This window comes from Periplaneta americana, chromosome 4 (assembly GCF_040183065.1).
Source record: "Periplaneta americana isolate PAMFEO1 chromosome 4, P.americana_PAMFEO1_priV1, whole genome shotgun sequence".
NCBI lineage: Eukaryota > Metazoa > Arthropoda > Insecta > Blattodea > Blattidae > Periplaneta > Periplaneta americana.
In genome coordinates, this window is record NC_091120.1 from 125315261 (window position 1) to 125341196 (window position 25936).

The following is a 25936-nucleotide window of genomic DNA, read 5'->3' on the forward strand; positions in this document are numbered from 1 at the left end:
AACTACTTCATGAAATCAGCATCAATCTCTCCTTTCTATTCCTAGTTACAGAACTTCTCTATACTCATCCTATATACTGTGTCATTGCCTCGCCTCTGGAATTCGTTATCTAGTGACGTCAGGGATTGCCGGACATTATCACAGTTTAAAAGTAAACTAGAAAAGTATGTTTTATTCGTTTCTTAGAAGTTGCTAGATTTATGCCGAAGTTTTCATCTTTAGTACTTAGACAATAATTTCCTTTTGTTCTCTTGTCTTTGTGTCAGAATACTAGAACAGCTTATTGTCCCTTGGTTAATAAAAATGATGCTAAGTGTCACTGTTATTTTGTGTCTGTATTTGTTGTATATGTTTTTACTTTTTGTTTTTTCTTTTTTTCATCATTTAATAATATGTTAACTAATTTTTATTATTTTCAATTTCTACTTGTACGTTCAATTGTTTTTTTTATGTCATATTCATTTTGTCACTCGTTATTGCTGCAGATTAATTGCGTTGATGTATAATTTTCTTGTAGTTGTATTGCATTTCTGGTGGTGTGGAAGAGAAGGCCTGATGGCCGTAACTTCACCAAAGTAAATAAATAAATACATCCACCAGAGTAAATAAATAAATATGTTCTATTAAAAATCACACTTCCGGACTTGTCATGTCAAATACAACTCCGTTAGCAAGTTAACTACAATGTCAACATGCGATAGAAAAGGAACTTCCACAGTTTTGATATTAAGGTATACAGCAATGATCTGAACATTTTTTTCCCAAATCTTCGTTCGAAAAAGATTAATTAACGATCAAATCTTTGAAGACTATTCAGAGCTAGTGAGATTATATGCTGGACAATCGAAACATTCGATCTAGAACCTTCTAAGAGTGCATATAATTCCAACAACTTTTGAACAGGTATCCATGTCTGCGTATTTATTTAACATGTAGTGCTGAAGAAGACTGTCACATTTGACACTTTTTGCGGACTTCATAATATAACCACAGTCTAGTATATACACTCACGAAGCTCAATACGTAGTAAATATGCATCCATAGATAGTTGTTAACCACTAGAATCGCTACTATCCCTTCATCACAGACAATGCGAAATAGTACTTGCACAGTCTATTGTTTCTAGTACCCTCACAACTCAAGCTTCGTGATTGTATATATTAGTCTGTGATATACGGTAACTATCACTCAGCTATTAATGCTACCATAAATACGAAACGATTTTATGAGTATAAAGTCGTAAATAATTCAGATAATCAATAGGTACGTAATAATTTCAGTGCTATAATTTAATAGCGAGTCTGAAAGTGAAAAGTGGCGGAGTCGTGCATACTTTCAAAGTTCTGACCAAACCTTTTAAATCACTCTGTAGTCTACTATTGCGAAGGTTGTGGGATAAGTCATGGCAAATATATATATTTTTTTCAAAGCTAAGCGATTGTATCACGACATATCGTATGTTGTATAACGTATAGCATCCATAATATGTGGTCACATCAGTAAATAGTATATGTTCGGTTATGGTATAGAGAGCAATTTGAATTCAGTCATGAGTCGACAGCCGTGCCACGCATCCGTATACGAGTAAATTAGGGTCATATCACTACGGGGATGGCAGTGGGGTATATTATAGCATAGAGGGCTATGTTACGCGTAATGCGTAATGCAGCTGTGAGCCGACACTGGTGCAGAATGGATGTGACCCGATGGGTTTTTAGGATGGGTATGTGTGCTGTAATGCTATTCCAACTATCGTAATAAACACGAGTAGAATACATTAAAGGAGATATGTTACAGTTATATGAACACTTTATAAGTTTATTGAATTTCTTAGACATGTTTCGGAGAATGCTTCTCCATCTTCAGTGATAAATTACATCAACGAAGTGGTTCAGATGTTCGAACTATGTCTGTCTACTTCAAGCCAAGCAAGAACACAGTTCAAACAACTGAACCACTTCGTCAATGTAATTTATCACTGAAGATGGAGAAGCATTTTCCGAAACACACAGTTCAATAAACTTACAAAATATTCATATAACTGTAACATATCTCCTTTAATGTATTTTATCGATTTTATGAACACTGTAATATTGACCAAATATGTGTATTTTATCATTAAACACGAGTAGCATGATGCTGTGTCGTTTATGGATGTGTCTGATCGCTACCTTACCCTAGCCTACCCAATTAGTATACATATGTCCCTTCAAGTAGCACAAACATACCCTCCCTTTAAGTAGCGTGATACTGTGTCATTAGTGGATGTTTGATCCCTACTCTACTCTACGCTACTCTTTGCACATACACTGCCCATTCATTTGCATATTTCAACATTTCGAACTGCCCGTGTCCGCATTTTCACAAACAAGAAATAGTTGCCATGACTTATTTCCCAGCCCTCGTATATTAAGGATTGTAGACTATGATTTAAAACGAAACTTACGCCTATCCTTTCAGCAATTAATAATGTTAAGATAAAGTTGAACACACCAATAAATGTTTTCCACTTCTCCTTAGGATATCTTGGTTCTTCTCGGAGAGGTGCTGGAACATCAATTTTCACAACTCCGTTCGGTACTCCACCACGATGAATGGCAAGCCCATCTGTTTTGTCATCCTCATCGTAGTATTCGATAGGAGGGGAGAGGATATTTCCTGTGTTGCTGCTGGTCCAGGCATTGCCCTTTGTACTGGGGGGAAGCAGCGGCTGCAACAGAAACATTCTTCATTGACTCGTGACTCAGTAAAATACGAGTATAAGTTGTAATAGTTTCCTTCTCTTAAGTACAGTCTGTAATTAAACAGAAACAGTATTTACGGTAAATAGGATATGTGTGTAATGCACAGTTAGCTGATCAGCTAGAGCGTTGAATTTTCGCACTGGAGACCAGAGTTTTACATTCTTTCTTGGAATTTCTGAACTAATGCGATGGTGGGGTAGATTTCCTAGGGATAATCCCGTTTCTTCTGTCATTCTTCCAAAACTTACAATCGTTATCACTAGAGAAGAATTTCTAGTTCCTACCTATATTGTTTTAGGGTTGCCAGGTTGAACCCGGAGATTTACGATGTCCATAAAATTTATTATTATTATTATTATTATTATTATTATTATTACTACTACTACTACTACTACTATTATTGGGCGTATTATTATAGGCCTACCTATTATAATTAATTATTATTATATTTCATTTTGTATTGCAAGTTAAAGAATCTGTTAAAAATTCAACAATATCGGATTTTATTTGAGGATAAATTAATATTTGAAATCGCGGGGGGGGGGGGAAGTCTTCAACGTGTTCCATAATTTGGACCCCGATTTGCAAACTTTGGAAATTTATTTCTCCGTCAAATAAGATCCAATCATGGTGAAATTTTTAGGCATGGCACAGAAAAATATGCTCTCTTAAATGCATATTAGTTAATTTTTTTCAGAACCTCGCATAAAAAAGTTGTAAAATTGGAGTTAAAGTTGTAAAGTTGGAGTCCTTGCAGATTCCAGAAGTCGGTTTTCCAAGGCTATTTTGTAGGATTCCTGTCAGCTTACACTCAAGTTCATTTTAATACAAAATTCCGCTTTCACTAGTTCTGTTGACATTCTGTTCCTGTCATCTGTCCATAAACCATTCATGACACTAAACACCCTTTCCACATGCGCATTACTTATTTGAATTGCTAGCACATGTCGCAATATTATTAACATATTAGGGGCTGTAACTTTTTCGAAAGATGCCCAAAGTTTGCAACACTGATTTTTATCTTTGTCTTGCACCAGTGTTGTTATGTCCCGGCAGCCAATCGCGTTGCAGGTCGGCTACATTTAAACGTGTGCGTCTTGTGATTCGCTTATGAAGACGTTATTCATTTCTTAATATAATTGCCCGCCATTTTCGCTCTTTCGTTGGCGTTCGCAGAAAGCACACGAAGAAGTTATTTGCCGCTCAATTATTTGCTGAATTACAGTGTGTTTGATTTATTATCATAGGAGCTACGACATGATAATGTTTAACGGTGTGGCAAATAGATTCCTCGTATGGTAGCTCGGGAACGAAAGAACAAAAATGGCGAACAATACTACCTACCTAGACTTTATAGAGCCTTCACTTCCTAAGACGTAAGCAAAGAGGCGGAGTCACGCCGGAAATAACACCGTCGCGACTTATACCTCTGCCTTTAAAATAGGCCAGTCATTATACAGTTAATTTCCATCGAACTCGAAAGTAATTTGCAATTTCTTTGCTATGTAAACTAAGTCATTAAATGAGAACAGTGATGGACTAGATAGACCAAGAGCAGATATACCTAATTTAAAATACGTTATTGTCACTAAAATCGCACCACTTGGCTAGATACTGCAACAATATGTCATACACACTGGTGAACTCTTTCATTACAGTTTGTTTTTCGGCCCTTGTGAGATTTTCAAGCGACATATTCACTTCAAAACCGAAAAATGAGTCCTTTTTACGAGTTTTTATTTGAGTCTTTACTCCCAACATGATTTTGTGCACCTCGGTTCAAAGCGAATTTTCACATTCTAATATTTTAATCGCCTTACAGAAGATTGAAAGTGTAAAATTATCAAAATACAGAAAACATTCTGCTACAGATTATGAATGTTCATTTACTTCATCTTCTTGGGAACATGCAAATTTCCAAATTAAAGGATCCGTTTCTTTTTCACGCACGCCATATTTTAACAAGGCGTTCAACAGTTAATTAAAGATTTGATTAAAGGCACAACAATCGAACTGGAATATGACCAAAATCTGAAAATAGTGCTGTCGAGCAAATTCACAGAACGATATAAGTTCCTCCACATTCTTACATGAATATGAGAAGTCGGAATATATTTTCAAGACTAATGCCTCAACTTCATACTTAAGGAATTTAAAACCAAATTTGGCACAATTATGCAGTACGTGACTATATTACTATTTCTGTCTTTCATCTTTCTGAACACTGAATTATATTTACCATGGTTAAGTCCACACCTGTGGAGTAACGGCTAGCGCGTCTGGCCGTGAAACCAGGTGGCCCGGGTTCGATTCCCGGTCGGGGCAAGTTACCTGGTTGAGGTTTTTTCCCTCAACTCAATATGAGCAAATGCTGGGTAACTTTCGGTGCTGGACTCCGGACTCATTTCACCGGCATTATCACCTTCATCTCATTGAGACGCTAAATAACCTAAGCTGTTGATAAAGCGTCGTAAAATAACCTACTAAAAATTACCATGGTTAATAGATGCATTGTCAGTCGAATAAGCTACAATGTTACATAAACTAAGTCCATTTTCTGCAACAATTGATATAGGCTAATTTTATTTGAAATGTCCAGCACTCTCATTACTGTCTTCATAGAAGTCTAGAATATCGCTACGTTTTCCATGTTTTACAGAAAAATGAGTCACCACTAGTGGAAAATAATTCTTCTTACCTTTATTTGACGCATCTGAACCAATTATTGAGAATGGGGTATTTTTAAGTCGTTCAGAAGCCTTTCCTGTGAGAATGGTAAAAGAACGCTTGTATAGTTACAAGCATTCTTTTTTTGGTTCGCGCACAACTTATTTTTTTCGCTACTGAAGAGTCATTCAAAATATAAGAGTAAAGTTTATTACCATAATCTTATTATTTGTAGGAGTGGTGACGTTTTACACCATGAAATGTTGAAGCCAACTCAGTTGCTGTAACTTTATCATTCAACTGAATATCGTGGGGGCACAAATTTCAGAATAGAATTATTCCTACTTTGTACTCTGTAATGTTCTTTGTCCCCTTCTGATTCCAAATGTTTAACAGCTTTAACGCCATCATAATGAAATATGCACACTTTACACCTGCAAGAACGTTCATCCTCTCCTTTTTCTAGCCAGTCCTTATACTTATCATTTGTCAACCATTCATCACGAAAAGAACTCTAGTATCTTTTTGCCAGATTCATATTGAACACAACACAATACTAAAATAACTCGCTCAAATTCCCGCACTTCGCATAACAGACTGCAGCGCTGCACTATAAAGCTGTAAGAACTGACTTGTGAAGGATCATGCATGCATCCATGCATCCATCCATCCATCCATAAACACGTATACACGTACATACATACGTACATATTGTACATACATACATACATTTCATACATGAGTACATGCGCATATACATACATACATACATACATACATACATACATACATACATACATGTGTTCTGCTCAGGGCAGGTCTTTCACTACAAACCCAGCATTCTCCACTCTTTCCTATTTTCTGCCTTCCTCTTAGTCTCCGCATACGAACCACGTATCTTAAATGTCGTCTCTCATCTGATTTTTTCTACTCCGAACTCTTCTCCCGTTCACAATTTCTTCCAGTGCATCCTTCAGTAGACAGTTTCTTCTCAGCCAGTGACCCAACCAATTCCTTTTCTCTTACTGATCAGTTTCAACATCATTCTTTCTTCACCCACTCTTTCCAACATAACTTCATTTCTTATTCTGTCTGTCCACTTCATACGCTCCAGTCTTCTCCATATCAACATTTCAAATGCTTCTATTCGTTTCTCTTCATTTCGTCGTAATGTCCATGTTTCTGACCCATACACTGCCACACTCCATACAAAGCAATTCACTAATCTCTTCCTGAGTTCTTTTTCCAGAGGTCCGCAGAAAATGCTCCTTTTTCTATTAAAAGCTTCCTTTGCCATTGCTATCCTCCTTTTGACTTCCTGGGTGCAGCTCATGTTACTACTTATAGTACATTCCAAGTATTTGAAGCTGTTCACTTGCTCTACTACCTCATTTAGAATTCACAAGTTTACCTTCTTTATTTTTCTTGCGACAATCATAGCTTTCCTCTTACTTGCATTTATTTTCATTCCATGCTGCTTACAGCTGTCATTTAACTCCAGTAGCATCATATCCCTTAGTATCGTCTCCTCTTCTGCTACCAACGCCATATCAGCAGCAAATCTTACGCACTTTATTCTTGTAAGTGAATATTGAGTTTTAAAGTTGAAATTGTTTCATTGTTACGCATTCAGGTTTCGTTAAAATACTGCTACCAAACTTTATTAATGACAAACGTTAATTCAAAAAATGGTTGATTAAAGTCATATTTTTTAAATATATTATAATCGTACCAAAATTGCCTGTTTTAATTCTCTATTTACGTCATCTTTCATTGTTGGTGATTGCTGGCGTATTGTGAGAGACTAGAGTCAGATTGGCAAAAATAAAAGCACGCTGGAACTTCAGCACTACCACAGACGCTCACTTTTAAAGTTATGTGCTTGCGTCATTGTAAGCCTGACACAGATGCTCACTTTTAAAGTTATTTGATGGACAGTGAATTTTCACTGCAACATTGCTAACTATTAACATAACATTTCAAACGTAATTTTCCCGGACAAAGGTTTCCTATCGGCCGGAGATCTGGCCAGGAGCGAATGCTAGTCACGAAAGTTAGGCTTGCTCTTTTATTCATAGGGGAAGATGGGAGGATATAATAATTCATAAATAATAAAAATAATCAGACCCACATAAATAATTTATTTTATAATTATGAAATCATTATGAGTCATGGATCATATTCGCTTATCAGATGTAGAAGTTCGATATAATATAACAAACATGGCCAACAAAAACAATTTATTTAGTTTTTTCGACCCTGCCAACCAATGCACATTGTTGTATTGAGCTGCACTGAACGAGCGCACATATTCTCTATAATGTCTGTTTTCTCTTGAATAGTCCTTCGGGAAAATGGATTTAATAATAAGGTTTCAATGACACACAATTCCGAACTCATTGCAATACTTCAAATTAATGTTTAAGAATTAATAATACATGCAGCAGCTAACACATGCATTCCGCTCATACAATTACATTGCACTCGCAAATCACAGCACATTCCCGCTGTCAATACTGCTCTAGGTGTTACGTTAAATATTCGTTGGTGTAGCTCTCGGACCAGAGCTTCAAACAACACATATTATAGTGCGCCTAGGACGGACTAAGGAGGAAGGCACTTGCGCGCGCATCATATTCTCGCTATTTCTACGTCTTTCCTGTAGCTCCGAGAAACGAGCAAGCGTTACAATACTTGCGATGTGCAACCTGCGGATGGTATTACGGTTATACAGTATTCCAAAAATCAAAATAAATTTTAATGTACGTAACGCCATTTTGAGAAATACACATTCTACGAAAATATTGGGCTTGCGCAGCAAGCATACCATGCCCTGAGAAATCGCCCCTGGATCTGGCAACCCTAATTTTGTTTGCTACTTCCTAGACGTATGTTATTAATATACTTCTACATTTCATGTACACAATATCCCCCTATTAAAATTCTATAGGACCTAAAATGCCTATATGAACCATAAACTCCTATAAATGTCTAAAACATATATTTGTGCCTGAAAAGCTACTTTTTAATATTTTGCGTATATTTAAAATAAAAATGCCGGTATTAAAAATGAACAAAAAAATGTCGAGATAACAACCAAAAACACTGGTTTGGCAAGCTTGTCCCATATTGGTCTTAGAAGGTCTTTTTTGACGGTGAAGATTGTCCATAATATTGCAGACATATTAAGCGAATAGAATAATCAAAGGTATGTAGTGAATCTATAAAAAAAAAAATAATAAGTTTACATTCAAAAATTATTTTAAGAGGAAAGATTTGCTCTAGAGAGTCTAGAGTAACCATTTTATTTTAATTTTAAAGCTTAATGTGTATACACGCATCGCTAAAAAAATGAAAGAGCTCTAATAAATAGTATTATATTTATGACCACTTCAAGAGAGGCTATTTTTACCATTATTTTGCATGTGATAAGTAGAAACTGTCTAGTCCACAGAAACGTTTGAACATACGTAAGTACAGCGAGTCTCGTGGCCTATACTGCCCTCCCAAGCCAAAAGGCCGTATCTCAAAACTTGAATATTCTTCAGTATTGAGGATTTAGTGAATGATCAAAGCGCGCCTACTTTTAAAGATAATTAATTGGAATTTTCAGCGTATTCTTATTTGAAATATATTCAAAATATCATCATCATCATCATCATCATCATCATCATCTTCACTTCATGGTTTAGGCTTAGTGCCTGTTCCGTCTTCACATTTTATTCAGTCATCCGGCTGATTAATGTGAAGATTACGAGTAATTTGAATTCCCCAAGTAGAGCTACCAACACTACGTTGAGTATTCTGGTGGAGGGGCTACCTCCATAGAATACCATTTTTAGGCTAATTAGCTTACATTTTTGTGGACAATTTGAGATACGCCTGATTTGCTATGTATTAATATTAATTGTTGAAGATACTGATATGCTTAGCAAATTAGGCGTATCTCATATTGTACTTAAAAAACCAGTAAATGAAATTAATTCTGTTTTATTTTATTAATTATTTTTATTATTTTAATAAATTACAACACATACTGCATAGCAGTATTGTAAAAAATACTGCAATCTAAGACAAATGTTATGTAGAAAATTAGTGAAGAGACAGCAATTTATTTACTAATCATTCTGTTAATAGTCTATATTAATGATACAAAGGTAAAACATTGAAGTTGAAAATAAATGTTTGGTTATATTTACTAAGGTACACAGTTCACAAAACACTTCTACGTAAATTACTGAGGTAAATAAATTAACAAAAAAAAAATAACAAAACACTGAAAAGTTAGTTAATACCAAATAATTGGTACTTGAACATAATAAAATTTTAGTCATCATTTACTGGAAGATTCTCCCAAAATGTCAGTCTGTTTTTCATTATTCCACCCAAATTACGAATTATGGCACTCTTTTTAAGCAGGGAATCCAAGAGGTTTTCGTGCTGCTCAGGACGTGGTAACTGTTCCTTCCTTCAGTTTATTTTTCCAGTCAGGAAATTTATGTTGAATGATGTACCATCAAAGTCATTTTTGTACTGCATACTGTATGATCCTCTGGAAACCGATATTTCAACCATATCATGCAAACAGGTTCTTGCATGAATCAGGTTCAATTTATATTGTGATGAGTAGTCAGACTAGATGAAAAAAAATACTGAAGCTCCACTGGCAGTACCTCAATCTGGTAAGATGCTGATTTTACTGCATCTACAAAGTCTCCAAATCATATACTTTATATCCATGTCTTTTCACTGACTGTTCTACTTTGTGATGAAAGGATCAGAAGGCATAAACGAATGGCCTGGTTCAAAATATCTTATCAAAATTTCATTAGTACTAACTTCATTTGAATTAACAATGTAAATCAAAAATGAAAAGAATGTCCAATTTTTGTTCTGGACCGTGCAGTTGTCCAACCATAGAGTAATTTTGAACAATCTCTCTTGTACTTGAAAAAATTGTAGAAAGTGCTTACTATTTCTTCTTTGCTCCTTTTAAAGAGAGCCTCATGCCGGACAGCTGCAAACGGCTTGCACATTTTCTGTTTTTTTCCCAACAGGAACGAAGCTCTCATGTAGACAATCAAACACTTGTGAATATAGCTACCTTAAATGTGTCCAGTCTTGGCAACAAGATAACTTTTTGAAGATCTGCATAATAAATTATTTTGTTAACCTCTTCAATTGTTTCAGCATCTTCTCTGTATTTGGCACGAGATTTTGATGCTCTCTCAATATGTTTTCCACATTTTACAAGTTTAAAAATTAGTGTCCAAATTTTCCTTTGTGTGGCTATTATTATGCACATTGAAGATTTCACAGTTTATCAAAAGATAGGGTAAATTAAGGTCTGTTGGACAGTCGGGGATGTTGGACACTTTGTACTTTAACGTGTTACCTCGCCACTTGTGGGCACCACATTCTGCTACAACTCAATGACGGAAGTAGCCCCAATCGTGGCTACTTCCGTCATTGAGTTCTAGCAGAATGTGGTGCCCACAAGTGGCGAGGTAACACGTTAAAGTACAAAGTGTCCAACATGCCTGACTGTCCAACAGACCCTAATTTACCCTATGTCCATTTCACTGGCTACCATTCTGTACTTTTCATATGAACATTTGTAATTAACATTCTGAGTAATAAAATCATGGTGCATGGCAGTCAGAGTTATATCACTTGGTAAATAAAGACGATTAGATGCATGCTCCCTCCGGTAAAGTACTAAAGTGGTATGGTAGGATTAAATGAATTTATGTGTCTACGAATAATTTCATTGTCCATTTCGTTGTCTCTAAAATATTTGTGCATATGAACTATCAGTCCAATAGTGATAAAAATATATAATATTTTACTTACGTGGTGATTATAATGGCGTTTCTAAAATAAGGTTGAGTAGAATCAATATTCTGCGTCTTGACTACATAACAACTAACAAGCAAATGAAAATTGTGACATGTTTTCAATAATAAGCTAGAAAAATTAATCAGAACACACCTTGTATATTAATTTTCATGATCAACAATGAATTAATTATAAGAACTATGTTTAAACTACGGGAAATGAGCATTCGGGTAGTGGCGATTTCATTGCTGAGAATGGATTAAAACACGAAGGATTTGTTACTAATGCAGTTACGTCTAATTTGACTAGAATGGCAAATAGGAAATACTAAGCGAAAAGAACGTATGTCTGAGAAACGGCCTTTTTGCTTAGAAAAATGAACTTCTGCCAAATTCGCTTAGGAATTCATATTAATTTTGAGATACAGCTTTCATTAAATCACATTTTAAAGGCACAATTTATTGAGAAACGGCCATTTCCTTTAGGAAATAGATATATTAGCATCTGAACTATCCAATTATTTCAAAAACTGATTTTCAGAAAATCCTTGAGATACGCCCTTTTGGCTTGGGAGGGCAGTATAAATGGCTTGCGAATAGAATAATCAGAGGTATGTAGTGAATCTATAAAAAAAAAATAAGTTTACATTCAAAAATTATTTTAAGAGGAAAGATTTGCTCTAGAGAGTCTAGAGTAACCATTTTATTTTAATTTTAAAGCTTAATGTGTATACACACATCGCTAAAAAAATGAAAGAGCTCTAATAAATAGTATTATATTTATGACCACTTCAAGAGAGGCTATTTTTACCATTATTTTGCATGTGATAAGTAGAAACTGTCTAGTTCACAGAAACGTTTGAACATACGTAAGTACAGCGAGTCTCGTGGCCTATAAATGGCTTGTAATAAACTACTAAACATTTAATTTATAATATACATAGTCTTTCATAAGTAACGAGTCTATCGAAAAATCAACTATTATGAATAATTTTTTTGAAATTATGTTCCTCCTCACGAGAAAAAATCCTTCCCGGTACTGTACAGTCGGTTTGGAAACAACCCCCGCCGCCAGAGAAAGCTACTTATCCATATGTAATGTGCCTTTGATCCAAATTAAAATGACTTGGAGCAATTGCCTTCTCTATGCCAAGGGCTTAAATAACCTGGAGCATGGCCTTATATACGCCAAGGATAATGGGACACGGCCATGCCTATACACATTGTTGTGATAGACTCGAATTATAAAATGCCACTCAGCCGCTTAACGTTATTGCAGAAGAGAAAAATTGCTGCCTGGTTTGAACTTAGAAACAGTGTCGCTCAAATTAAGAGTTTATTCCGTAGACGAAGTGTTTCCAGGCAGGTGGATCGGTCGCACAGGCCCAATCCGTTAGCCTCCGCGATCACCTGATTTCACTCCCCTGGACTTCTTTTTCTGAGGATTCATCAAGGATCGTGTCTATGTGACTAAGGCATGTATCATACCTGAATTAGTGGAACGAATTGAACACACGATACAAATGGTTACGCCTGACATGCTCACCAGAGTCCATGAAGAGTTGATACGTTGCTTACATTTGTGCATTCGGCAGAACGGAAGACTTTTGAAAATTGTACATCATAATTTGTCAACAATTTAAACAGTTTTTACATTTATGTGTTTTAATAAAGGTTTAAAACACTAACCATTCTTTCGTTTAATAGCTCTGGCGGCGAGGGGAGGGCGTGTTTGTTTCCAAATCGACTGTACGGCACCGGGAAGGGTTCTTTCTCGTGAGGATGAACATCATTTCAAAAAATTATCCAAAATAGTTAATTTTTCGATAGACTCGTTACTTATGAGAGACTTTGTATTTAAAAATAAATTAATAGCTAATTTCATGTACATTCACTATAAAATGACAACTACCGAAAAGTTCAGCTTCATTTCAACACACTATATTTGTGAAACCGTAATAGGTTAAATATGTATTTTTCCGATCCATAAAATGTTTCGATTTTTGTTATAAGATCAGACACCACTATGTATGTCCTTTATGTTTATGATTCAGTCTGAGGGTCGCGGGTTCAAAACGGACTGAGAACGATGGATTTTAAAGGGCGATGAAGTTCCTAGTATGGTATACTCCGAGAAGAAGACCCGTGTCCTAGATTTGCGGCGCGTAAATAACTCTAGTGGCGAGGCGTGAAATATTTGTAAATGTAGGCGTGCTCTTAAGCCAAACTCATCGTTGAAGAAACGAATAATAATATATTAAATATAATAATAATAATAATAATAATAATATATTAAATATTATTATTATTATTATTATTATTATTATTATTATTATTATTATTATTTTGAGTGAATGTAAATTGTCATTAATGTTAATACTGCTTTATTTATATTATATTTTCAGGTCAATATTGCGGTCCTTCCTGTCGAAAATTTCAATCACGGAGCAGTAAAATGGCAATTGCACCAAGATTCCTGGAAATGGCGAACGTAATTCTTGGTTTTCGTGATCAGATTAGGAAGTTGTGGCGTGGACCATCTCTGATTCTTTTTATCACACTTCTTGTCATTGGTGTAAGTCCACCACTTGGCTACTTCCACAAACTTTCCACACACAGTTACAGTCCAAGAAATTAGAGACTTTTGAAGAGCCCGATATTTCCTCCATATTGGCCCAGCAATTCAGTGGGCCTAATTATACAACGCTAATTTATATGCATACCAATGCAGCAGTCCATAGTTTAAGATTCCAATATTAACAATATAAGCACTTCTCATAAAAATAAATAAAATAAAATAATCATTATAGGATACTATGTTTGATAACATATCACTGTCAACAATGTAATCAGATGCAAATACTTCAATATCAGAATTCAGCTAGTGTAATCTCAGAAGACATGCGCTGTACAGAAAAGGCGCCCATTTGTATTTTCCGGGGCTGATAAATGTCTCAGTTACCAGAGTGGAGTGAGGCCTTCCTGGAAAAAATGTTAGGTAATTTGACTGTGTGAAAGGAATTTTAGGGCAACTGAATACAATTATTATGAGCCAATTATTTAAGAATTTTAAGCGTAAATTGAAAAAAAAAATGCAAATAAAGAGTAACAGGGCGCCTGTATGAGAATTTCAAACTGAAATGGAAACATCAAAACAAAGCAGAATGTCTTAAGTAAGTGTCACATGTTGGGAGGCGTGATGGTGAGACCGACCAGCAACAATCTGGCCATATTCCTAACATTCTTTTGTCCTTTTGCTTTGATAAATTACTGCTGGCGAATCCAGTTACCTCAAACTTCATTTAACCACAAAATATTTATAAAGAAAGGAAATCCAAAATAAATAACAAGAAGCAAACAAGATCACTTTCCATACTACTGACACAAAGCATGTGAATAATACTTGGAGAACTGTTACAATTATTCTAATATAGCCAAAACTATGCTTTTGTACCATTTTGGGTCAAATACGACTTAATGCTAAAAAAAATGGAAAAATATGCATTTTATGACAAATAAAACCGTGTCATTGTACTCATAAAAGCTAGAAATGTGTTCAATTCAACTTAAGTTTGTAAAAAGAGACCAGGATAAAAATATGACATGGCATAGAAATCCGAGGCCTAATAATAACTAAACAAAATATGGATTATGCAAATCTGGCTTTCAGGTAGTAGCTCCCTGTAAAGCAGGTTTGAATAATTTGAAGGAAAAATATGGATTGTATTTTCATACTTGCAATCAACGTAAGCTTACTATTTATTTCAACATTCCATAAGTTACTTTGCTACCATTGCCAAGATCAACTAGGCTATATAATAACTGAATCACTTATTTGAGAAACAATACACGTCCTTAGCTCTAAGTTTTGAAGAACTGTAAAAAAAAAAAAAAGTCTGCAGCTTATAAATCTTCGATGTTCTGTAAGTTTTATCTTTTTATGGTGAATTTTTCACATTAATTGCAATGTTTCTAAACATTTTAAAGAAATTTTGGGTTATATTTCAAACTGCCGGGGGTGCCCTAAGTTTTGTGGACATGTGTTGTTTCTCAAATACACGAAATTATTTCAGTAAAAAGTATAATATAATTTAGCCTATTTATTTTGTAAGTTAATCAGAACAAAAAATATTTTAGTAAAAATGTATTTTGTTCCTCATTACAAAATTAAAAGAAAAATTCTAAAACGTTTTAAAGTGAAAACATTGATATCTTATTGAAGTCCCACACTACAGCTTCTCAAGTACACTATCTCTGTTACGACTAGGCCAGAAAAATATCTCTTCATAACATCTTTTAATTTCATCCTCTTCAGGAAAACACTGTTATGACAACATCACTTAAAAAAGACGGACATGTCTACTTTCTCCTACAAATGTGCAAATACATATATTAATGCCAGAAACACAATAAACCCGTTTTGGCTAAAAATGAACTTGTGTGATGTCTCAAATAACCGATTCATTTGTAGAAGGAGCTTGAAATTTTGTTTTGGCTCTTTACAGAAGTCTTTTTTCTTACCCTGTCAACACAAGATACGTAAAATCCAATAGCACATTCATATACGTATGCACATTGTTTGCATATTGGTGGAAAAGTACTCTCTTGTCACAGCTCTGAATTGACACAAACATGTTTGCCATTTCATTATTACAGTCCAACAGTTTGACTTCATGAACAGCTGTTAATAGCTGTATTCTTTATTTGTATATACTCGTATTTTGCACAAGAAATGGGGCCTCCTTATGGGTGATATTAATTTACTGACGATGATAAGGAGAAATCTCCGATCTGTATGTAAATGGTGTTGAACAGAAACAGCGGGAGAGCTAAGAAACATTTTAATAACTTGAACATGGACAAATATCTGATAAACGAGTATATTTAAATCTCTTATGAAGTTTGTATCCATTCCTCGACTTCAGATGTGTTTCTAGAAGATTCGGGAAAATGTCTTTGAAGGGAATTAAGTGAAATCGTTTGTTAATTTTTCTTACATACGAGGTTGCTGTTCAACACTAATCGATATGCAACTTTAAATAAAATTCGCACCAAGCTATAGCGTTTGAAGGGTTATGGGCATATAGGACGAGCTAGACTTCTTTTTTTTTTTTTTCCACAAAAAATATTCATTTTTAAACCAATGCTGTTATTTGATTCCTTGACTACACATCAATGGTTTGTACTCAATTGGCGATCTAACAATGTGGCTAATATTGCAGACTAGCATAGATGAGGTCCTATGAGCAAATTTCCTAGTTATCACTTTTTAATTCTTATTACAGGAAGTACTATCATACTGCAAAAAAATGTACTTCAGCAAAAATTTCGAAATCTATGTTTTCAGAAAAAGTATTTTGAGCATGCTGCCTATCTGTGTGTATATCTGAACATCCATGTATGGCGATTTCTTCTAACTACTAAAATTATTTCCTTCGTATTCAGTACCTATACTTCGTTCCATAATCTCTGACAGGCGGCTTAAATACTGCCGGCAGAAAGAGAGAGAAGGATAATTTGCTACTGAACCATGGCAGAGCTTTCATTCCACGCTTATCTTGATGTTGGGCGGTCTGAAGCGTTCTATCTCCGCCCAACTTCAAGATAAGCGTGGAATGAGACCTCTGTCATTGGTCGAATAGCAATTGAATCACTTATTTATGAAAGGCCCGTTGTCCAAAAACATGTTTTTATGGGAAATGAAAGAAAACTGTTTATTGAAAATACTAAATATTTTTGAAATCTCAAAACATGATATGTTATACTACAAGGTAAAGGGAACATGTTAAGAAAATTTTCAGTTTACTATCATCAAAATTGTCAAGCACACAGCTTTTTGAAAAGCCTGGACAAAGGGCCTTTTTTAAATAAACACATTTCCTCCATTCTTCAATGAAAAATAAGAGTAAACATGAGATGTAGGCCTGTGTTTCCTTTGCTTTTTTTCCCCCCTTTCCCTTCTGTGTTCTTTCCCTTGCATTTTACTTTGCTTTCTTGGGTATGAAGATGTGAGAGTGCGAAACAATTCGCTTTTGTCTCCGGGAATGTATGACAAAAGCGATTTCATATCACAAACCTTGTCCTTTGTAATTGGTTGACAATTAGTGTAATCCTTTTGGTTTGGCAAAACTATTTCTGCACCAAATGCATATAGAAAGTGCATGGTTTTTTTGTCCTCCGATGTAAGGTAATGCCTCTACGTATCCCTTTCTTCCTTTTGTCCAGATGAACTCGTGGTATGTTGATATTGCAAAGACTTCTCTATTCCCTTTCTTAGGCCCGATTGTATAAACCATTTAATCTTAGATCAGAGGTTAAATTGATCCTTCTTTCAGCTGAACTTGGTATTTTGTGTTGTATAAAGTCTAATCTGAGATTAATTTGTCTCAAACTAAAGTCAACTTTTACTGAAGAAATTTCTCCGATTAAGTTAGATGATCCAAGTTCAGTTATTTCTTTTCTGTTTGAAATATACGAGTGACAGATTGTGTAAATAAAATATCCATTATTATTAATACAGTATTAATAGATATGTTAGGTACATTTATATATATATATATATATATATATATATATATATATATATATATATACATATATATATATCTTTCAATTTCTTGCCTTAATACACAAACATTCTTATATTTTATAAGGCTCTATCGTGTTCAGCAGTATCAAATAACATAACCTATAATTATATTATGTTTATAACAACCATTAATTATTAATGGATATGATAGGTACATTCATAAATGTTCAATTAACTGTATTACTAAACGAAAATTGTGTTTTATAAAGCTTTATTATGTTTAGCAGTATCAAACACCATAACATGATAACAACTTGAAGAACAGTCAACCTTCTTCTTATTGTCCGCCATTATTTACATTGCACAAAAAAAAAAAAAACAGTGTCTCCAACAGTGTGTACGGAAAGTCGCCAAAAAGTAGTTGTACAGTCGCTAGATTTCTCATTATCAACAAAGAAAGATTAAATTTTGTCACTATGGGGTACTAAAAAGGTCACTAAATCCCTATTTAAGCAATATAAAAGTTAAAAGAAATTGTTGTTGAAAAAGAGTTAAAGTCGCTAGATCGGCAACACTGAACAAACCTGTATAACATGGTCCGCGCATCACATATTTCACCTGTTTATGCGATGTTGCCAAATCCTTTTCACGAGAACTTAGATTGCATTTGAACCAAGGTAATTTGATCGCAGAAAAGTTTTATACAATAGAAGAAGTGTCTGAACTCGGTTCACTTTTCGATCTTCGATCAAAGTTGATCTTTAGTCAGGGAGTTTTATACAATTGGGCCTTAGAATTCTCCAATCTGTGAAATTGACTTTCTTCCGATACGGGAGATCTCTTATACATAGTGGAGCAACAGGTTTGAAAATCCAAGATGTCTTCAGTTCTAACAAATCTAACACGAAATTTGTGACTTGCATTTGCAATAATTTTTGTCACATCTCTGTCTGTATAATGTCTATCCACTTTGTTTAGGCTGCGCTTCACCGTACCAAAATCCCTGTCATTTGGCTGGTATGAATGTCCACATATTGATAGTCTGTACACAACTCTTGAAAAGTGACCCATATCCGCAAGACGTGCCAACAAGAAGCAAAACATGGCATCATTTTTGTTTTGTCCTGCTGCATTATCACTATAAATATACAGCTCATTGATGTTGCTTGACACCTCTTTCCTCACATATGTGAGCTAGAAAGAGCACATTTCACTACTCCCTTTCCTTGCAATGCCTTCATGATATATAAAGAAGTAGGCCTCATCAGACTTAACATTGTGAATAGAAAATACATGCAGTGTCAGCGGCCCTAAGTAAAACACCTGCTGGATTGGAATATGAGGCAGAGATATATTCTGCATATAATCGACGGTTAAACATAAAACATTGTCTTTATCTTTGGAGTATTCCTTCATTTCCTTCAGTGATGCATAAAATTTATTGCTCCTCCTTTTGTGAACAATTAGTTGAGCTTCTGCCACTCTCTTAGCAGTTTCATTAAGAGTAGGACTTTTAACATCAACCTAAAGCTCCTCGAATTCACAACATGTATCTATCTGCGGTCTACCAAACCTGTAGTCAAAATTCTCTTTAAAAATGTTATAGTAAAAGTCATATTTTACAGAACAATCTGGATATTTCTCCTTAAAAAGAGTATACTTTTTTAATGTCTAACTTTGCATCAAGGTAGTGTACTTCCTTGGAAGAGTAATGACTTGTTTTGAAGGGAAAACTTGCAATGTGATCTTTTACTTGCATCACTGTAGTGATTGGAATAATCTTCTGGTTCTGTTGTTTGCCTCTGTTGTCCTCTGGGGATTTATCCAATAAAATGAGTTTTTGTAACCTCCTTACCGTCTTCTCGCCAACAGCTAAGAGACTCGTGAATGCTTTCTTACATACTTCGAATTTCCGTTCACCAACCATTACCAACCCAAGTTTATTTATGAAAGGTCTTTACTCCAGGACATAGGGCCATTCGTAAATAAACAGTTATTACGAAACCCCGTATTACACACACAATGAGTTGGAATGCGGCCTTTCTTGCCTGTATGAAGCGCCTTGGTATAAGGATTTCATTCATACAATAAAATGAAAATCCCTATTTTGTGGACAAAGGGCCTTTCTTAAATAAGCGATTCAATTATACTTCTCTCCCTCTCTACTTGTCGGCATATTTACATCGTCTGCCAGATATTATGGAACGAAGTATAAGAGTCAATTTATCCGGGATACATGGAAAAAAAAAAAGTAAAATAATTTTAGTACAAATTCATTAGGTTTTTATTTCAAATGAAAAACACAGAATGGCTATGAAGTCGAAATCAATCCTAAAGACTTTTTTTCCCCCCTTGCATAAGATGAAAAGATCAATGAATTATGCAGCCCAATATGTATCCAGACTCCAACCTTTAAGATAAACTAATATTATAACATGAAGAATTATTTCTACTTTTAGTTAAGAATATAATTAATTAAATTAGCGTCCAGGCTAAGCCAGATAGCCATTACCTCTAGAAAAGCTCACAATAATATATTATTGAAAGATTGCCCTTAAACGGTTAAACCAAATTTATTGCGATTTTAAATTAAAACAAGAACTAAAATATTTTAAAATTAAATTTATGTTACTTTTAAGTGTCGATTTTCGTAATAGAAAAAATATATTAGATATCTAATTATTAACTATATAATTTATAAATAAAACCAAATTCCTAAATTTTAGGTCTGTAGAGAATGCATTTTGTGTATAGATGAGGAGGTAAGACCTGGCATGTGAGCTGTGCGATAAGGGAAAGAATGAGCTATCAGAAAGAGAGTTTGTTTCGTGATAGTTAATATTATACGAATCTACCGACACGGAAGTTCATCTGAAATTAAAACCTATGTTCTCCCTCCACACTCTTTGGTGATACAACCACGACACATGATAAGGTCACAGGACAGATCTTGCCTCTCGTATTGTATACAGGAACGTTTATCTTTTTATTAAGTAGACCTATGTCTTTTGAATAATAGTGCCGAATAGTACAACAGATTTTAATGAATTGTACGTAATGGAAATAAAACCAAATCGAATCTGATCTATTTTAGTGAGCTAAATGCGAAAAGCACAATAGGAAAGTCTCACTGATTCTTGTTTACAGATGCCTTTAACCAACACCACCTTCAGATAGAAAGACCAAAGCGCTGCTGTCGTGAAATCAAATACAGCCGTCTACGTAGAATATTGTTACGGCTGTAATGCGGAAATGTTGTTATAATGGAGTGAATGTAAAGGATTTAGGCGATGAATTGAGTTTTTTTGCCTAGTACTATTTTCGTGTGAACAAATAACAGTTTTGTATTTAAATGTTGTGTCCCCAACTGTTGGGTTATTGAAATGTGAATATAAATTGTGAAAGTCGGATTTATTCTACTAATTAATTGTGTGTGAAGGTGATTTTCTAACACTTCTTAAAGAAGATATAATTATCATAATCTTAAAGTACCGGAGTTAATAATATTAAGGCAGATATGCAAATGTTGTGATTTTTAATTTTGTAAGAATGCATGGAAGCAAACTATAAAAAGGTTAGTTTTGTGTTCATAAAATAAACAGAAAATTAGTATTACAATACTGAGTTTTATTCATATGTTGTTAATTTGTATTAAGCTCCAGCAGATATTTCTATTGTAAATATACGGAGTGTTTCCGAGGTGATGTTACAAACTTTCAGGGATGATGGCGAAGGGCACATGTATCAATTTGAGATAAGGAACCATGGTCCGGAAATAACCGAGTCGAAAGTTATAAGCAAAAATAGTTGTATGGAAATGAATTGTAATTTGGCACCTCGTGCCCTCCTATCCGTAACTTTTGGAACAGTCGTGGAAAAATGGTATGGGCCGGATGTCTCCTACGTGGGTACTTGCCCAGATACAATCTGTGAGTTTGTCTACTGTTCCCATTGGCTCACCCGTATTCGAAAATCAGGTCTGCTTATTCCGCTCACGTGTACTCCATTTCACTAGGCCTGATCGACTGGACACTGCAACTTGTACACATACACTGCTGTCTACAGACATGCATATCAGGACCGACCATGTCCGTTACACATTACGCTATCTGCATTGCTTTAGTGTAGTTTCCTGTCCCCATCCCTCAGACAGCGCACTGAATGGAATACTGTAAGTAGACAACGTAAACAACGTCAGATAAATACAGTATGTGTAAGATGTACAGATAAGTATACATAAATAAGGTGTACAGAGGAATAAAATTATTTCATTTCCACACAACTTGTAACTTTTGACTCTGTCATTTCCGGACCAGGGTTCCTTATCTCAAATTGATACATGTGCCCTTCGCCATCATCCCTGAAAGTTTGTAACACCACCTTGGAAACACTCTGTATAAGTCATAGATTAATCAGGCAGCAGCATTGTTTGAGTAACATTTTTATTAAAGTATATTAAGTAATTCACTTTAAAAAACGTGAAACTGACTGTATAGTCCAGTGCAAACCATTGCTTGCTTAGGTCTTCTATCTAGGTGGTACTGCTTCAGCATCAACAAAAATATAATCTACACAGTCCCGTGCAGAATCGTGTTTATTGGCAAAGAGCATCCTTAGGGGCAGCGAGCGCACCTCACTGGCAGACGATTATGACGCCATGCTGCTTGCTTGCGGATTCATACATAATCAGTGGTGAACTTGGAACAACATCAATATACCTTACAACGATGCAGTGGCGGATCATGACCAAATTATTTGGCGGGGCACAACTTAAAACACTAATATTGGATTAATTGAACCCATAAGTTCATCACAACACGAACATAGTCTTGTCATACTGAATAATTGATGAACATTTCAATAGCAAAATGTAAATATAAAGAATGCATTATATAAGCTTACTAACCTTTCTATTTATAGATGAAGTCTATTCTTCAGTCCTTAGCTCGAGCAAATACTTCGATAACTCGCTGGTTGAAGTTAGGAATCAAACGCACCATTTTACTCTCAATTGAAAGCATTGCTAATGCTGTCAGTCTTTCTTCGCGCGAACTATGCAGTCGAAATCTGCCTTCCAATTAGTTCACTAACTTTATTCATATTGATATAAACAAGTACACAAGTACTCAATGAAGACCAATGTAACTAACTTCACACTTAAAATTAAAAGGAAGAGAATTATTTAATAACACTCAGAATTTTATTACTGCCGCTAATAAATACAAACGCGGGAACCGAGAACATGTATTTCGCACGGTTGTCAATGTTGCCAACACTCATAATAAAAAGAAAGTAGCCTACCATAATTTTCAATATAGCTAAACTTCTATACTAACAATGTTAAACGGTTTAATTTTAATAGCTAAATTAATCGGAAAACATAGTTAAGCATTGCCTCTGATATGAAATATAGCAATTACAGTAGCTAATCTAAAAAAAGCTAGGTCTAGCTACGAAATAGCTAAGCTGGCAACTCAATTGGTTGTTCGGGCCATGGTAGTGTTACCATCATATTAACCCTTTCAGTCCTGAATTTATATTAAACAAAGATGAAAAAAAACTGGTCACATAATCATTCTGGGGATCCAAAATTCCCAAATCAAGTCTTCACAGGAAATCAAAATTTGGGGACAATTTTGACCCTTTTAGCCCCAAAATGTTAAATTTTATTTTTAATTCAGGTATAGAAAAGTTTCAAAAATAATATTCTCCATTTCTATCACATTGAATTTTTCAAAATATTTAAAGGTATCGAAGACATTCCAAAAAAGAAACAATGTACACTATAATGTACATCAGGCCTGAAGGAGTTAAAACCATTTGCGCATGTGCACAGGATGACCACGCGAATGACTGAGCCCTGGCCGACGCTTCCCTTCTCATCTTTTCGACCCCGCATCCATCACCTCACACCGCTCTTCTTGCACTTGGAACTCTGAGTTATTTGTGCGCACGTGCAAGGGCTGGGCACTATTTTTTTTTTATTTTAGTAGGTTATTTTACGACGCTTTATCAACATCTTAGATTATTTAGTGTCTGAATGAGATGAAGGTGATAATGCCGGTGAAATGAGTCCGGGGTCCAGCACCGAAAGTTACCCAGTATCTGCTCATATTGGGTTGAGGGAAACCCCCGGAAAAACCTCAACCAGGTAACTTGCCCCGACCGGGAATCGAACCCGGGTCACCTGGTTTCGCGGCCAGACGCGCTAACCGTTACTCCACAGGTGTGGACGGATGGGCACTACAACTATGGAGCCCGAGCCATATGATTCCACGATTCCAATCGCTCGCCATAGCTGAAAGCATTCACATTTCACAGTATGTTTATGCCTGAATGGAAACTCTTAAATCACTAAGTTTTGAGCCGATAATTTTAAGCAAAAATTGCTTTATTTTTTGTGGAAAAATAAAATGAATGGAGGGGCATGTGCCCCTTAATGCGAGCCGCCACTGCAACGATGTCTCAGCCAAGTAGAAGCGGTACTAAACAGAGGTCTTACATTTTGTCATTCAGAGATGAATAGATAAAGTGGATGATGTTGCAAAACGTTTAGTGTGTTATAAGACTCTCCTTGACGAACTTGATAATGAATATAATGATCTACCTTATCACTGTGAAGTACTTTGAACAGCAATTTGCAAGGCCAAGATATTAACATAATAGCCAGAGATAAAATCGGCGGATATTGAAGGAAACTTGATTTCTAATCGACTTCACTTAAAAAAATAAACCTGGAATCATTACAGTGTATTAAAAACTGACGGAAATTTAGTACGTGCCGTATGCTATGGCAAGTACTGTTTCTTTTCGCGGATATGCAATTAAATTTGCACAATTTTAAACAACAATTTGTTAGCATTTTCCGGAAGAAACTCAAAGGAATGCCGTTACCGTCCTGGTACCCTATAACTCGGTCTGATTTTAAAGACGAATTATTCACATCAAAAGACAATGTGCGATTAAACAACAATCAGTGATCCGATTTCTTGTTAAGTAGATTGTATGAAACCTGAACAGACGACATCTACTCGATAATGCAAACAAAATGTCATCAATTTTATGAACCGTGCCAATTTCAACGATATAACTGGGTTCATATGTTTAAAAACATACATTTATATTGTATTTAGAAACATAAACATATAATAAAAAAATGTTTCAGAGGTTAAAAGTGAAAAATAATTAAGGTCATAAATGTGGATGTCCCCCCCCCCCAGAAATTAGCTTCTAAAATCTGAACTGTGTGTTCGATACACACACACTGATATTATCAATTTTTAAGGATATTTCTTGCTTTTGTTTTAATTACAGTCATAGACGAGAAACTTATTTTTCATAAACGCGCTATGCAATCAAAAATAATTTTTGACGGTATAAAATACTCTACATTAAATATTACGTAACTGATTACTACTGTTATTATTACTTGTATGCATATGTCACATGGCCTTACTCTGCCAAAATAAATACATAAATAAATAAATTCATAAATACGTAAGTGCATCAGTGAATGGATGAATGAATGAAAAAAATTAATGAATAATGAATGACTAAAAATAAGTAAATAAATAAAATTATTATATTAAGTAGAGGGTCACAACAATATGATTCATACTTCAATGAAATTACACCTAACGGAGATGTAGATTAAGTTCTTACTCTTACGTTCTGTGTTGTCAGTGCTGCCTTAAGTTGATCTAATTGTACGGCATGTTGTTCACCTGTGATTTCAGCATAGTCTTTACTATGATACAACGTATAATGTCTTTTAAGATTGAATCGTTTTAACTGGTTCAGAGTGTTCGAAAAATCCGAGTCAAAATCGAAAACAGTGAAGTTTAGTATAAGCCCTATGCCCATAACAATGTAGATATATTAATAAGTTAGTAGGGCGTGTTTTAGTATCTACTGTATTAGCAGTAAGTGACTAAAACTTCAATTCAATGTGTGCTATAAGAAAAAGATAGTTTTACTCAAAACCATTGGATATCGTCAAACTTCTATTGTACCACTACCTACAAGACGAGAAATCGAAATATGGGAAACATATTTTCCAATTCTCTTTTGCTTCTTAGCCTGACCTTCCTTGCTGATATATAGGGTATTTCAAAAGTCAGTTCAAACATTAAACCGCTATAAATATTATAATATTTGAG

The 25936-nt window shown here is 35.0% G+C and overlaps 1 protein-coding gene across 7 annotated transcripts in view; it reads right to left on the reverse strand.

Annotated features, from left to right (window-relative positions):
- LOC138698185 (phosphatidylcholine:ceramide cholinephosphotransferase 2-like) overlaps positions 1-25936 on the reverse strand; it is a 582479-nt gene that overhangs the window by 55354 nt on the left and 501189 nt on the right. For all 7 annotated transcript variants that reach the window (XM_069823938.1, XM_069823935.1, XM_069823934.1 and 4 more), the window contains exon 3: positions 2494-2710. In XM_069823938.1, coding sequence (XP_069680039.1) covers positions 2494-2710 — 217 coding nt within the window. The remainder of the gene's footprint in view (positions 1-2493; positions 2711-25936) is intronic.